The sequence below is a fragment of the Tympanuchus pallidicinctus genome, unplaced genomic scaffold, assembly GCF_026119805.1.
Source record: "Tympanuchus pallidicinctus isolate F22 unplaced genomic scaffold, pur_lepc_1.0 scaffold15, whole genome shotgun sequence".
Classification (NCBI taxonomy): domain Eukaryota; kingdom Metazoa; phylum Chordata; class Aves; order Galliformes; family Phasianidae; genus Tympanuchus; species Tympanuchus pallidicinctus.
Window position 1 is genome coordinate 19,760,856 of NW_026294669.1, and position 14,902 is coordinate 19,775,757.

At 46.3% G+C, this 14,902-nt stretch overlaps 1 protein-coding gene across 5 annotated transcripts in view; it reads left to right on the forward strand.

Annotated features, from left to right (window-relative positions):
- The first annotated feature begins 5,368 nt into the window (after window positions 1–5,368).
- MAP3K20 (mitogen-activated protein kinase kinase kinase 20) overlaps window positions 5,369–14,902 on the forward strand; it is an 86,533-nt gene continuing 76,999 nt past the window's right edge. For 4 of the 5 annotated variants that reach the window (XR_008204578.1, XM_052674600.1, XM_052674598.1 and 1 more), the window contains exon 1: window positions 10,419–10,608. Coding sequence is in view for 4 of the 5 variants with exons in the window: in XM_052674600.1 (XP_052530560.1) it covers window positions 10,450–10,608 (159 nt within the window). In the remaining variant the exon portion in view is untranslated. Of the gene's footprint in view, window positions 5,508–10,418; window positions 10,609–14,902 lie in introns of those variants that run through there. The other variant, XM_052674597.1, reaches the window with a different exon arrangement.

Genomic DNA, 14,902 nt, shown 5'->3' on the forward strand with positions numbered 1-14,902 from the left:
CTTGGAAACTCTATGTTACAAAAATGTGACACACGGGGTACTGGTAGAGATTGACCTTTATTTCCTGGCCCTAATCCATCTGGGTCAGAGGGACAAAAAGCTTAGCCTTTATCACATGGCAGGGGTCAGCGAGTTGTGCTTCATTTTTTCCCTCTTTTTGCTTTCAAATGCAAATAAAGCACATTACCAATGAAAATAATGATTGTAAATGAATACTTCAATTAGAAGAAATTTACATAAGGATACGTAGGTTAGTGGTGACAGTAGATACTCCACCATTCTACCAGACAATAATCCATTTCTTAATCAACTTCTGTCAATAATCATAAGCTTCCTGCTCTCCATGGTTTCCTCATTATAACACCACCTCTTGTGTTTTTAAATAGTTCTTTCTTCAGATGCTGTATAAACCAGCAAGTGAATCTGCTCGCTGCATTCGCTGACTCTTTGTGGGTTTTTGCAGGTGTACATTATTTCCGTGCAGGAGTACTCTGGGCAGCATTGTGGCTCTTCTCAGAAAACAGAAAGCCAATGTTGCCTCAGGTTTTCTTTAGATGTCCTCATTCTCTGTAGGACTGACCCTTGAGGGCTGCAGTACTAGCAGGTTGCTGCCGAGCATCTGTTTGAAATCCAGCATTTCCTTCCATTTGAAGTTCCTGCCCTAATGTTTCTCCTGTTCTAGCTGTCTGGCATGCAATTCTTTTGTGATGCTCCCGAGTAGCTAGCAGAGCTTCCAGAAACTAGTTAGAGGTTTGCATGGATTTCTTTTCCTTCCTGTCACAACTTGCTGTTGCTCAAGAGTTTGCTAGTGTTTGGGGAGACTTGGTCACATTTCTTGGAAATACAGGCAGAGGGACTGAGATGGTATAGCTAAACAGATCTATATAGAAATTGTGTTTTTCTGAGGCAGCCTAATGTTATGGACATTTTCTAGACTTACTTCATCTCTAACCACAAAAAGATGTGATCTGCAATATATGGATTTGTTTCTAATTAATGAACTCCGGATTAAACAAGCAGCAAAAAATGTAAGCTTATAGTAAAATATAATTACAAAGGAGCATTAGCTTTCTGTCAGTGGTGGCCAAAGCCTTCAAGCTTTTCAAGCTTGAGGGACATGGTTTAGTGGGCGTGGTGGTGATGGGTTGATGGTTGGATTAGATGATCTTAGTGGTCTTTTCCAACCTTAATGATTCCACAGTTCTATTACTCCAGTCACTACCTTTACATTTCAAGAAAGGTAAGTTAGTGTACTAACTATGGATATTAATTAGTGTTAACAAAGAAAGCTGACCACCTGTTGAACCTTCTGTGTTGCCATCTTCCTTTGGTGGTCCTTTCTGGTAGAACTGTCCTAGCCTCTGCCCAGGCTCACTGTGACCAAGCGTTGGAAAGCAACATGAGGAAATTGAGGCTCTGCTGCTCCCATGGAGCTTGCTGCAGCATGAGCTGTAAAACAGAAATGGGCACAGCGGCAATGAATTTAGGAGAGCTTTAAAACAATGGAAAACTGCATTATAGTTTAGAGAAAAAAAAATGTGCAGAAATTAGAGCAACACATTAAATCTACTGGACCACAAAATTTAATAATAAGAATGAGTACAAGCAATATATGTAATTAAAAATATGTAATGAAATAGTAACTGAGCGAAGTCCTAATGGTTGGATAACAGCCAAGTACAATGATTAGCTGAAAATGGTAGCAGCAGTAAAAGCCGAATCAATCGTTCTCACAAAACAATCAGGAAATGTATTTCTTGATAATACTTTGCCATCTCATTTTTATCTCACTGTTAATGATATTGACATTTTTGTGGAAATTCCACGTACTCTCATACTGCACACATGCTGGCCTGAAAGACACACAGAGTACAAGTTGCAACCTGCCCCTTCTGAAAACCATTGTGCACGGAGCACACAACATCGGCTCATGGAAGCCAGCCCTGAAGCATTAGCAGTACTCAGACATACAGGCCTCCACAACCACAGGAATGCCTGTATTTAGAATCATGTTTGTGATCATTTTAAGTATCATTTTAAATTTAAAATTAGTATTCTATCATTGCATATTTATTATTTCATGTTAAATGTATACCATGGGCACTTTCACATATCCCTTACTTTTCTCTGACACAAAAACCAGATGAGAGAACAACTGCAGAACAAAGCAGCAGCCAGGTGGGACAGCAAGGTGAGTGCTGGTTTCTGCAGGCTCTGCCATTCTCCGTGCTGCAGCAACAGCTAATGACCAGTCTGCTGAGGCAGATGGGAGGCACGGTGCTCGTTGCATGGGCATGGGGTGTGTCTGTGGGCAAACTGCCATTTGCTCCAGGAAGGAGACCTGCCTTCAAGCCCAAGCTAAAGTCAATCTCTTCAATTTTCCACTATGGAGCTCTCTGACTCCATCTAAGAGAAGGACTGGATGGAGCTCCTGTGGGCTGCAAGCACCACACAAACTACCTTTTGATCATGAAAAAGAGCTGTGGGTTGTGTTTGGCACCAGAGATGTGGCAGGGCACCCTGAGCAGGCAAGCCGTTAGTGTGCCTGTTCCTGGCACAAGCATGATGGTACTAATCACAGACATTTCATGCCACCTCCACTTCACTGCCACCACGGCTTAGGCTGGCAGGATCAATCCCAACACATGGTTGTGCTTCCAGTGCAGTGTGCGCACAGCTCTGCAGGCAGTGCATCTCAGCCAGGCATGAACCTATGTTTTCAGGCCAACGTTTTTGAGCTCAAAGCTCATTAAGCCATAGCAGCCTGAGAAACACACATAGCACTTCAGAGAAATCTCAGAACTGGGAACAGAGGAGCACTGAGCACTGAGCTGAACTCTGAACTAGTCTTAAAGGAGAACTATAAAATATAGAGCAGGTGTCCTCCAAACGATCCATGTCTTGAGTTTCAAGAGCCTCAGGCTGGCACAACTCCCTGCCACTACTTGAAGAGCACTTCCACACTGTCCCCTTCCAATCGCCCTCCACCTGCGTGCTGGCACAGAGCTGTGGGACTGCCCACTGACCCACATGCAGGCACTGAGCTGGAGAAAGCCATGTTATTTGTCCCAAGATCTTGTCAGCCCATTACAGCACGCACCTCGAAGCACTCTGCTGGGCAGGGCCTTGGTGGGCGTGGGGCTGGTGGGGCATAGGAAACTCTTTTTGGCACAGAGCGACTCAACCTGCCTAGATGCATGCATGAAGCTCGATTTTCCATGCCGGGAGGCGGGAGACGTCTCTGCACGCCCAGTGTGGCAATGAGTTGTGAAGAAGTATTTGACATGAAAATAAAATTTAGTCAAAAGTTGCTCTAGCTGCCCTTCTCTTACATGGTTGTCATGGCTTTACAATAACTTTTGTTTACTGTTAAGTCTCTTCTTTTTCTGTGTTCTGCATGTACACTGAAGAAGACTGAGGTTAGTATAACTCACATTTTCTCAGTTTGAATTTTCTGCCTCACAAAGAGGAAAAAGCCACCCTGCCACATGCTGCCCACTGCTTTAGAGGTGTTGAACCTGTACAAGAAATGTGACTGCCCAGATTTCTGTTCCTTTCTAGTCCATTTTTCAGTTCTTAAGATACTGGAAAAAAGCTTGAAAATATCTGAACACTCAGTAACAGAAAGCACAAAGAATCAAAACCCAAGATACACACTGAAGGCCTAGTTATTGTAATTAAAAGTTTTACGGTAGTTCACCATGTAGGTTTGACAGTACCCATGCAACGCAGCATAGGCTCAGGTTCCTGTTTGTGATCCACTGTCCTCTAGTAGAGGAAGTGTGATTGGGTTCATTTGCACGGCCCTTGGCGCAGACTCTGCTCTCCTACTCCTGGAGCAGGAAATATTCGCCATCACTGTGAATGATTGTTTATCTCATGCTCTGCTGCAGTAATTCATTTATTTCTACAGCCAGGGCCTAAAGGTAGACATGATATATCCTAATTCTGCATGGCCCCATGGACAAAATACCTGGGGCAAGAGACCTCTGAGTGCAAGCACACTGCTGCCTGAAACAGATACCTATGGATTGAGTGATTAAACATTCAAATAGATTTTGAAGCCATTTGACTAATAGGCAATTGTCTCAGACTGAGGGATAAACACCTTAGTCACAGCATTAATGAGACTGAGTGGCACCTCTCCTCCTTTACAGGATGAGCTTCCTTTTGCTGTTTGCCATTGGTACCTGTGCTTTCCTCTACAAAGCTTCACCTTTGGCTTTGCCTGGAGACTGGCTCAGGCACACAGCCACCCTTTGGTATTGCACAGGCACAGCTCAGACAGAAAATGCCTGAGGTGGGTGCCCAGGCAAAGCCAGCTTATGTTCTACTGGTTTAACTTTTGGCAGCCTCTTCTCCCCTGTGGTAGAATAACATGCCTGGGGGAAAACCCTCTAACGCTCATGAAATCACTGTACTGAATTCACAGTAAGGAGTTCTTCCATGATTCACCTCGATACCATACATCTCAGGGATGTACAGTTAGTGTCCGTGATTCACAGTGATGCTGCCCACCTCTTCATGATTCATTGTGCAGTTTGTGCAGCACAGCTGATTTTTATATGCCATGTCAACACAGGGATGTAACCATGGATGAGGAATACCATGAGGGATACCAAGGGCCAGAGGTTCCCCAGCAGCACAGGCACTGCTGGCAGAGCTGGGAGCACGGCGCAGGGCAGTGATGGGCTGTACAGCCTTCACGATGCTGATACCAAAGCCATAGCATCACATCCGAGTGATGTGTTTACCTCAGCAGAAAGATCCAGCTTGCCCCCGAGTCTTCTGAGTCACTTCCTCTGAACATGACAGCTTATTTTCAAGTTGCAAAAACTCTTCCGTAACAGCAGTGTATGGCAATGCCAGCAGAATGCTTGGATGAGGGCCATGCACCCTGTGAGGATGCGGCATGCCCTGTGAGAGAGGTGCCACCATTTTGCTGCCTGATTTAAGGTGATCTTCTGAAGGCTGGAGCTGTGCTGTCAGTGCTGCCCCCTTTTCCCCCAGACCCTCTCACTGTGAGCTACCATCACCCCGGCATTTTGGCGGTAATTCATAATAACTATATTGCTTTATAGCCCCTTCCGATGCTTCTTGGCATCACCTCTCACTGCTCAGCACACCCCAGAACAGCCCGCTGGTCAACCGTGGCTTTTGTGCGTGCGTTGGGAACACAGCCCTGCGCCGGCCCGAGGGGCTCGAAGCCCCCCGGCCCCTCTAGCAGGCGTTCGCTTCCGCCAGCGTGAGGGGCCGGGTAGGGGGGGCTCGCGCCCCTCGGGCCGGCGCCCGCAGCGCCTCCTCGCGCCCTCAGGCGGCGGGCTGGCTCCCCGCAGCGCGGGGTGGTGCCGCGGGCAGGCGGCGCGGGGGCGGCGGCGGCTCCCCGGCATGAACCGGAAGCGCGGGGGAAGGAGCGCGGAGAAGCGCTAGCGTCGGTCGCAGCCTCCAGCAGCGGCGAGGGGGCCGCGGCTTCGGGGTCGGCCGCCAGCCCGGAGTCCTCGGGAAAGGTGAGGAGGGATGGGAGGGCTGCCGGGACGAGTTTGAAAGTGCTCGGAGAGCGCTGCGCGGGGCCGCGTGTCCCGACATATCGTGAACGGAGGGAGGGAAGGAAGGAGGGAGAGGCGCCCGCCGAGTCGTTGTGTGCTGTGGTCATAAGATCCCCCAGGTTGGGCTTTAAGGTGCGACGTCCTTGTCTTCCTTTTTTTTTCTTTCCTTCTTTCTTCTTTCCCACTCCTCATTCCCGTAGCGCTGCCAGCCTTTCCCTCCGTCCTCTCCCCCACTTCGCGGTGCCTGCCCAAGTTGGCCGCTGTCCGCTCACACGTGAGCGGCGCTCCGCCGTGCGGCGCTGCGCCTCGAGGTCCCGTGCCGTGCGCTGCTTCCCCTGCCGAGTCCGGGGGCGGAGGGATTGAGAAGCGCCGGATCCGTGGAGTCACCGCCTGAGAACATCGCAGCTTTCTGCTGGAGGCGTGCAGTTCGGCGTTGTCAGCACTTTGCTCTTGAAGCCCTCGGAAGCCGGCCTGCGTTACCTACCGGGAGCGAACCCGGCTTGCGGGTGGCACGGTGCTAGCCATGGCGGTGCCGGGTTAGCCGCGTGGACGGCATTGGGCCGGAGCTCCAGCCTGTGCCCTGCAGCCTTTTGCGGTGCTGGCAGCGGCCCCACGCACCCCGCGCAGGTGCGGCCGCGCTGCTGCCATCAGCGCGGGGTGGCAGGGCGAGCCCTAAGGGTTGTGCAACATGACGGTCTCTGCTACTGGTGCGTCTCCGAGTGAAGATAGAACAGCTTGTTTTTTGAAGTACTCAACTTATTTCGGCTGAGTTTTGTTTTTTTTTCACTAGTGCCCGAGCCTGTATAAATTCAAATGAAAGTAGAAACGTTATTAATGGGCGATGAGCAGAATTCCTGTCCCCTGACACAAGGCATGCGTGGTGCTGCTGCTCGTGTAACCAAGGCTCTGCCTGGCGTGCTGACACCTGCACTGCTGCTGCTGGGTCTGGTCGGGGAAGGTTGGTGTTACTGTAACTTTGGATTTGGATACATTTAGTTTGGAGGTGCGCGTGAAATTTGCCTGCATCTGTCCCATGAGCAGTTCGCAGCTTGATTACAGGGTCTCTCACAGAAGCTCCTTCTGCAGTATCTCCTGTAGCTCAGTATTGCTACAGCTCCTTCTCTGTTTTCTGCTTACATTAAGTGACAGGTAGCCGTACTTCAGGACATTTCTGTTTTTGCATTTTTGTGGCTGTTTTTTCTTTTTTCTTTTTTTTTTTTTTGTTAAATTCCAAGTAAAGCTGCAGCTGCAGCAGCCCAGGTTGGTGTCTCCACACCCTGTAGGCCCTGGTGGATACAAAGGATGATTGAGATCTAAAAATGGGTGGTCAAAGATCCTGGAAGCAAAAGGGCTGTTTTGCCAAATAAGGAAACTTGGCACATTCTGCTGTGTATTTTAAGATAGCGCAAGTGTAGTGTGCTACTACTTTATTGGCAATTTGTTGGCAGGATGCCTTCCCAAAAGAAACACTGAATCCGGCTTTGAGGAGCCATACTGTGAGGAGAAGCAGTGAATTACAGAGGGGTTTCCTTGCATAGACATAAAGGTGCATTTTCATTCGGGGCATTTTTTTTGTGCTTTTGGAGCCATCAAATATCTGAAGCATCCAGGTGCATGTGCAAGTTGTGAGATGTGGTTCAAAGTCTGCAGACATGTGCTGAGCTGCAGTCACAGTGCTGCTTGTGCTGGACTCTCCCTTCCCACTGCTCGTTGCTCGCAGGCCACGAAGGGGAAGCTGTCAGTGCTGGGGAGCAGCAGTGATGAACAGCAGGGCCCTGGCTCTATGTGAAGAATGAGGCAGCGTGCTGCTTCCTGGCCATCCCCCTGCTGCTCAGCCCCTTCTGGGGCACAGGAGGGAGCGCCGGTGGCCACGCAGGGTTTTTCCTATTTTGGTACTCTGAGATGCAGGCAACGCTCCCCCAAAATGCTTACTGCCAAAAACCAGCCCCAGGCCTGCAAGGCAGTAGCGGGGCTGTTCTCCTGGCCTGGAAACGCATGGTCTGCAAACGTGCTGCAAGTGATGCACTTGCTTTGGGTAGACATAAGAATCTGGAGTTTAAGGAAATACCAGATATTTCTCTTAACCAATGGTGTAAACTCAGATTGTTAAGTATCTTTTAGAACAGGATGACAAGTTAATAACTGTGTGTGTAATTGTCACGTGCAGCTGTTGCTCTAAACACTTGTTTTCTCTAACATAACAAAGGGATTGATCTGTCTAATTGAGGATTAACTGCCTTGTATCCAGAAACATGGGGTAATATTGAAACAGGTTTGTTCTTTCATCTAAAAGAAAATCCTGCGCCTACTTTAGGCTGTCATTAATTATAGAACTCTAAATGAAAGCTGTCCCAGCTATGACACTTTTCCACTTTCTCTTGAAAAAGACGTATTGGAGAACCTAATAAAAATCCACAAGTTGTTCTTTAGATTGAATTACTTTATTGTATGCTGGTGACTGTAGCATTAGCAGCCGACTGTTGTAGATAAATCTGAAAAGGTGCTAAAGGGATGAAAGCTTCTGGAAATGCTTGTGTGCTGGGCATCACATTGTCATTGCAGAAAGATTTGGGAATTGGTGGGCTTTTAAGCAGCAGGAAGGATGCACAGGTGGCTGCTCACTTGTATTTAACAAATGTCTGATGTGGATGTTATTGCATATTAGTAAATGTTGAGGTCTGTTCTTTAGTGAAATCTCAGAATAACAGCTTGTTCTAACTTTTAGAAGTCAAATCATTTAATAAAATTGATAACCTTTTTTTTTTGAAGGAGAGTAATTTAAAATAATTGACAGTTTTTCAGAGTAATCAAGTTCCTACAGTAAAGCCCAGAAATGTTTGTTTCCTTTGATGCATTTTTCCTTTCACTTGGCCTTCTGCTTTTTCTGCCATCTCCAGCAGAACCACCTGCTGTCAGCTGCTCACACTGTTCAATGGATGGTCCCACTGTGCTGCATAAGCTTTTGTCTGTGAGTGGTGTTACCCTTCTGAATAATCCTGCTGTCAGTAGGGAGGTTGTTTTCTTCACCATTGTTACCCACCTGCATAAGTGTGTTCAGGGCCATGCCTTAAGTTGTTCACATTGGGAAGTTCACCTGTTTTATTTGCCTGCAAGGTGATATATATTCTGAGGCACAGGTACACACTGTTGGTGTGGGTGGATGGCTGAATTAGAAATGACAAATGGGCTTTTGTTTCTGAAGAGCGGGTTATTAAGCAGCACGGACAGAGAAGCATAAAGTCAGAGCTGCCTTCATTATGCTCCTGATTTGCAGGAGTGACCGATTTCCTTCCCCTTGAGCTTTTCCTCGGAGAAAGTGTGTGTTTGGGCAGTGCAGAAGATGACCCTGATCTTCCGTAGGAATGCAGGAGATGAAAGAAAAACCAGTGAGAACACAGCAAGGTTGAAACAAGAATGAAAGGTCAGCAGAAGGGTCCGGGCACTTCTGCCAGCAGAGGAGCTGATAGATAATGGAAGAGCAGCCTTCGTTTCCTGCTGCAGGAATTGCTGCAGCCAGCACCGGGCCTCCTTGTCACAGCCCAGCAGCTGCTGCCTCCAGCCTTGTGGGTAGTGAGGAGATTTACAGCACACCAGGCAGTTCCAGAAAAGACTGTATGCTCTTTTATACAACATGGAAAAAAATCCGAGTGTCTTCGTGGCTTGTTTGGACAGAGTGACAAATTTATGGTCAAATGATACCTCAAATTGTTAATCAACGTGCGCACACGTTCTGGAGAACTGGGAGGGGAAAATTGTGTGTTTGTGTTGCAAAAGGGCTGTTGCTTGTGTGGTGAGCAGAGGCAGGTGGTACGTGAAGCGTGCAGCTCCAAGTCCCAGACAGCACATGAAGTCTGGTGCCATCCCCAGGAGCCTCTGGCTTGCAGGGCTTTCTGGCACAAAGTAGATAGGTGGTATAACTGCAGATGTGGTTTTCATCAGCAAAACCAGACCTCTATGTGTTTGCTCTATTCAGACCCATCTCTTCTTCATCAGATGCTGTATGCTCACTCTTCTTGCTTGCCTGTGCAATAACTCGGTGGTGATTCTGGCAGGTTTGTGGAAGCAGGTGAAGATTTCTCCCACAGTCTCATGGTTCTGGTTCTGGAGGACCTTGCCTGCTCTGCTCTCTTCTGAAGACCTTACAGCTTGCCAATCCAGTGAAAAAGGATCCTAAAATTACATGCTGTCCACTCACTTAGATGATAGCGTTGCTTGAAGTCTGCAGCAGGCACGTGGCTTACTTACTGCGTTGAGATCTCTGAGAAGGACGTTCTGTTCTGGCAGCCAAAATGGATCGTCTCTCAGAACTGCCGAAGCCGGTCTTGGCACATGCTTCACAATTCCGCATATTGTAACTTAGATAAATTACTGTGAGCTCGCGCTGCGCTGTAACATGTGCACAGAACTGACTCACTTGGAAAGAGACATTTGTTGTGGCCAGGCTTCTGGGCGTCCCAGCGCAGTGCTTGTACCTGGCTGGCAGCGGGCACGCCGTGTGCTGTGCGTGTGCTTGGCATGCCTGAGCTGCTGTGTGAGCTGGGAGCTGAAAGCACAGCTCTGTTCACCAGCAAGCTCGGTGCTGGCAACACGGAGGCATGTGTGCTTTCTGCGCGGCTCCTTCCAAGGTGCTTGGGAGGAGTATTTTTAGTCTCTTCTGTCTCCCAGCTGTTCCTAGTAGCTTGTGCAAATAATGTAAACATTTGCACAGCCTGTTGGGCAGTGAGCTTGTAGGCTTTTTCTTCTTATGCACAGTAGATTTTTGCTGCAGCGTGCTTGTTGCAACAGGTTCTTGTTTTGGGGTGTCTGAACGTAGGTAAGAATGTCCATAAATCTGTGGTGAGTGCGTAATGATTACAGCTTTTCTCTTTGCAGGTTTCGCTGTGGTATATTTTGTCATTATGAGATGTCGTCTACCAGTGCTTCATTTGTGCAAATTAGATTTGATGACTTGCAGTTTTTTGAAAACTGCGGCGGAGGAAGTTTTGGGAGCGTCTATCGAGCCCGATGGATTTCTCAGGACAAGGAAGTGGCTGTGAAGAAGCTGCTCAAAATAGAAAAGGAGGTAAGAGTTCACTTCTAGTTTCTTTGCTGTGAAAACAAGGACATAAGTGCCTTTTGTCTTCTGTTCTGTTAATTGAAGCAATTTACCCTGGTTTTTATTTGTTTCATTATGTAAGCGCATGTTGGTACAGCAAATACCTACCGATGGGGCTCAGTCTGCATTTGTCTCTGATTTAAGGTGTTTCTGTTAGGGTTTTTTTTGTTTTTTTTTTTGCCACCCTCCTCTGCCTTCCTGGTGCAGCAACTCCTCTCTCTTCTGACCCAGAGGAGGAGGAAAACTGCACCTATGGACCCAATAATTCTAATTTGATGACACTGACCATGTAATTAGGTGGAAGTATCTAGTGTTTCCTGTCTCTGCATGCACTGGTTTTCTCCTCCGTATGTGTGGTCACAAGCACTGTGGCTGGTGTCTGTACGTTCACTACAGGTGCTGCACGTGCTGCCGGGCGGTACTTCTGCCCTGCTGCTGCAGGAGCTCCCGGGCAACTCTGTGGGCTCTAAGCTGCCCACAGCTGCGCTTGTCTCGCAGTGTGGTTTAAGGCTAACCGGCACACCAGTCACCTTGTCCAGTGGCTTCCTGTGGGCCTGGGAAGACAGACGGGTCCTTTAGCAATTCTATGGGAAAAGGCAGAATGACTGCTTACTGCAGCTTAGTCGTCTGTAAGAGGTTTACCTGGAAATCCTCTTGACCCTTAGCTCTGCACAGCCCCAGCAGAGATGCGGTGCCTGCCGTCCTCGCAGAACCTTGGACTGTGTGCAGGTCACTACCGGGGCAGCTCCATACAGCAATGGACAGCACCAGACTCTGTATAATCTTACATTTATACAGGATATCATTTTATAACACAATATCATTAGAGCATTTTAGAAAGATAATTACAAGTGGAAGGACAGCAAAGCGGTTGTGAGGATGACATGCTCAGGAAATAACCAGACACTTGAATTCACCTACTGTTGCAGTTACTGAGTTAGCTTAGTGATGTGATAAGCGTGTTTGATCATGATTATGCAAGTTCCTGTCTAAAATTGTGTGGAAGGATCTCATGTTTCTTCCTGTTGACGATGGTGAAAGGTGTATGCATTCTGTCCAATGTCTATTTGCACTGCTCTCTATGTACTTTTTGACGTTAACAAATATTAAAAATCAAAAGATAAGTAAAATCAGTGCTAGGCAGCGTCTGTAAAGCACTACTTCAAAGTCAGACCGCTGGCAGATCTCAGTAGCAATCAGTGAAGCATCTTTATTGAATAGATTCATCTGTTTTAGATGTGTTGTTATGTACTACAAGCGCTTTTGAAAGACTACTTTAGAACAGTATTACTGCACTTATGATGTCATAAACTATAACAGAACGGGAGGTAATGAAGAAAGTAGGACAGCCACTTATCTATCACTTATGTATCACCTGATAAGTTTGAGACTATTCAAATAACGTATTTTCTGTAAACATCCAAATGGAAAGTTCAGCTTGTAATGAGGGATACAGGTTGGGAAAAGGAAACTGTATGCTGGAAAGAATTTAGTATCATTTGAGGATTTGTTTAGATATTAATGAAGGCCTGCACCCTTTTCATGGTGGTGTTACAAGTAAAGTTAATGCCCTTGCATATATGGATGAGGATCAAGTCTTGTTTTTCAGAACTGGTTTTTGTCTGGGTAAATGGCATCGGGAGAGGATGTTAAGCAGTAGGTGCAGTCCTGGCTGTGCTGTTCCTGCAAGAATGCTGACAAACTGGAGAGGCAGCCCTGGGAAATTGCAACACAGAGAGAGTGGAAAGTATAGGGATGCAAGGGTGTGAGGGGGACATGACAGTTAGGAGTGTTGACAGAAGGAGGCGAGTGCCTTCAAGTACAAGATCTGTGTGTTTTCCTTCAGACTGGTCCATTTGCAACTTAAACAGAAGGCTGAGTTGTAGTTGGAAGCAGCTGGTGTGGACATCTTTTCTTGGGAGCTCTTAGGAGAGGCAGGATACGGGCAACTGCTGATACCTTAAATATGCCTAGAAAGCTTTGTGAGAATCAGTCTGTCAAAAACCTTAGAGAGTTAATTTAAAAAAAAACAAGAGCTTTCTTACAACAGTTGCATTTTCATACAAAGAAAATGCTGGGCTCATTTAATCTAGTAGAAGGTAAAGTAAAGTAAAAAGGTATTATAAGAACTAAAGGTTGGGATCTGAAGCCAGACAAATTAGAATGGGAAATAAAGCACAAATTATAAGGAGTGAGGATGAGTAACACTTGGAACAGACTACAGAGAGAAGGAACAGAGTTGAGAATCCTTCCCATCTCTTCATGCCTTTACATTGAAATGTCTGTTTGGACAACTACTTGTGTCAGGTTGTTGAGCTCAGCAGAACAGAGCCTGGTGAGGTGTCCTGTCCTGTGAAATGCTGGAGGCCAGCCTCAGTGGTCTAAAAGTCTTTTCTGACCTTAATGGCTGTCCGTCTGTTTACATACAGTGTTTGTCTGTAGTATGTTTATCTGTAGTTATGACAATATTGAATGTCAGTGACTTCATTGTGCTGAAAGTCATGGTGAGGCAATGACTCTTGTGATAGCGGTAGGAAAATAACTTGCTCTAACTGTGCGTAGATGTTTGGAAAGCTTGCGTTTAATCCAGAAAACTAATTGTTGCCCTTTCTGACTTCTTTGAAAGGAAATGTCCTTTTTAACTCCGTGACTGATTGTTTTTTATTTCTCTTAACTGCTGCCAATAATCCATAACAACTGAATAAAGAGAAAACAGAGCAGAGTCGGGAAAAGCTTGCTCAGAGGAATTTCATGCTTGCCGAGTCTGAGGGGCACAAGCCAAGTGAATAGAGCTGTGGTGTCATTCTGCAAATATGTTGTATCTGTGCTTCATTTTATTAAACAATCCCAGCTAAACCAGGCTTTGTGTTAGCCAAATGGCTAGTAAGTTCTGACATGTAAAACAAAGCATTTTTTGTTCCAGTATGTAGCAGCATCTCAGACTAAAACACATTCTCAGCAAAGCTGATAAATACTTAAAAGAGTGTAGCTCAATCAGTTCTCTTCAAAAGTCTTTCAAATGTGGAAAGTCCTCTGCAAAGCACTGCCTCTTTATGGATGAGTAGTAAAGTCTGTGTGCCCAAGAAGAGGTGCATGTTCCTGTGGATGAGTACAGCTAAATAGATGCATGGACAGAGCAACCCTCTGCAAGGCCCTGATTAGAGCATCGGGCCCAAGACTTGGGGCAGAACTTCTGCTGATTAAGCAAACCTTAAGTGTGTCCTGAGTGATTAAGTAACGACAAAAACAAATTTAAATTGCAGTTTTGCTGTCCTGTATGAGCACTCTGGTAACATTTGGTTTTAAAGAGATTGTTTTATGGGAAATCAGATTACCAGCATGATGTTTCTGATGCATACAGAGCAAGAAGAAATGCCTCTGCTGATCAGGACCGTGCTTCTTCGCTGTGAGCTTTGTGCTACTGGAGTTTTACCTGAAACTTGCTCTGAATTGTAATGTGTTCACTCTCTAGGAATGCTCTGTGGCTTGGGAACCCTGTGCTATCATTGAGCAGTAGTGTTACATCTGGCTTGCTTACTTCAGCTGTTGAAACTGTAGCACTTGTGTAGGTTTGCTGGGTTCCGTGCAGTATGGCTGCCCTTGGAGCCCTTCCCAGGGCTGGCAGTGGCCTCAACAAGTTGCGGGGTGAGATGGGGACACCAGTAAAATGCAATTGAGATCTTACTGGAAAGTGCTGCTGCTGAACTAACAGCCACTCGTGCAGAAAACATGTTAACCGGGTCTGATGAACAGCGCCTGCCTTGTTCAGTCATGTCTGTGCGGTGCAAATGGATTTTATGAGGCTCGAGAATAAAAGCATGTTTTTGCTGGTTTTTGTGCCGTATTGCTGGAAGTTTGGCTGTTAGATTTTCTCGCATGTAACACACTTGTACAATAAGCTTTAGGGGATCTTTTCAACTACTCTATAAAACTTTTCATATGGAAAATAATGCGGCTGGTTTCTTCTTTTTATTTTATGATCCACTTTTGGAAGGGACTGTCCAGAAGATGTTGGTTGTGCCTGTAACTTTCAAACTGCATGAATTAAGTTTAATCATCAGCATGTCTCTGGCCTTACCTCACTCATGTTTGTACTCATAACAGAGTGCGTGGTAATTTTAATGTAGGTCATAAGAGTAGGACTGGGAATGGCTTTCAGGAGTAACATGAGAAAAACAACAGAGTAAAATAGAGCAAAACAAATAAAACCAAACTGAAATTGATACAAAGCCCAGACAAAACTTAAAATACTAGATGTTTT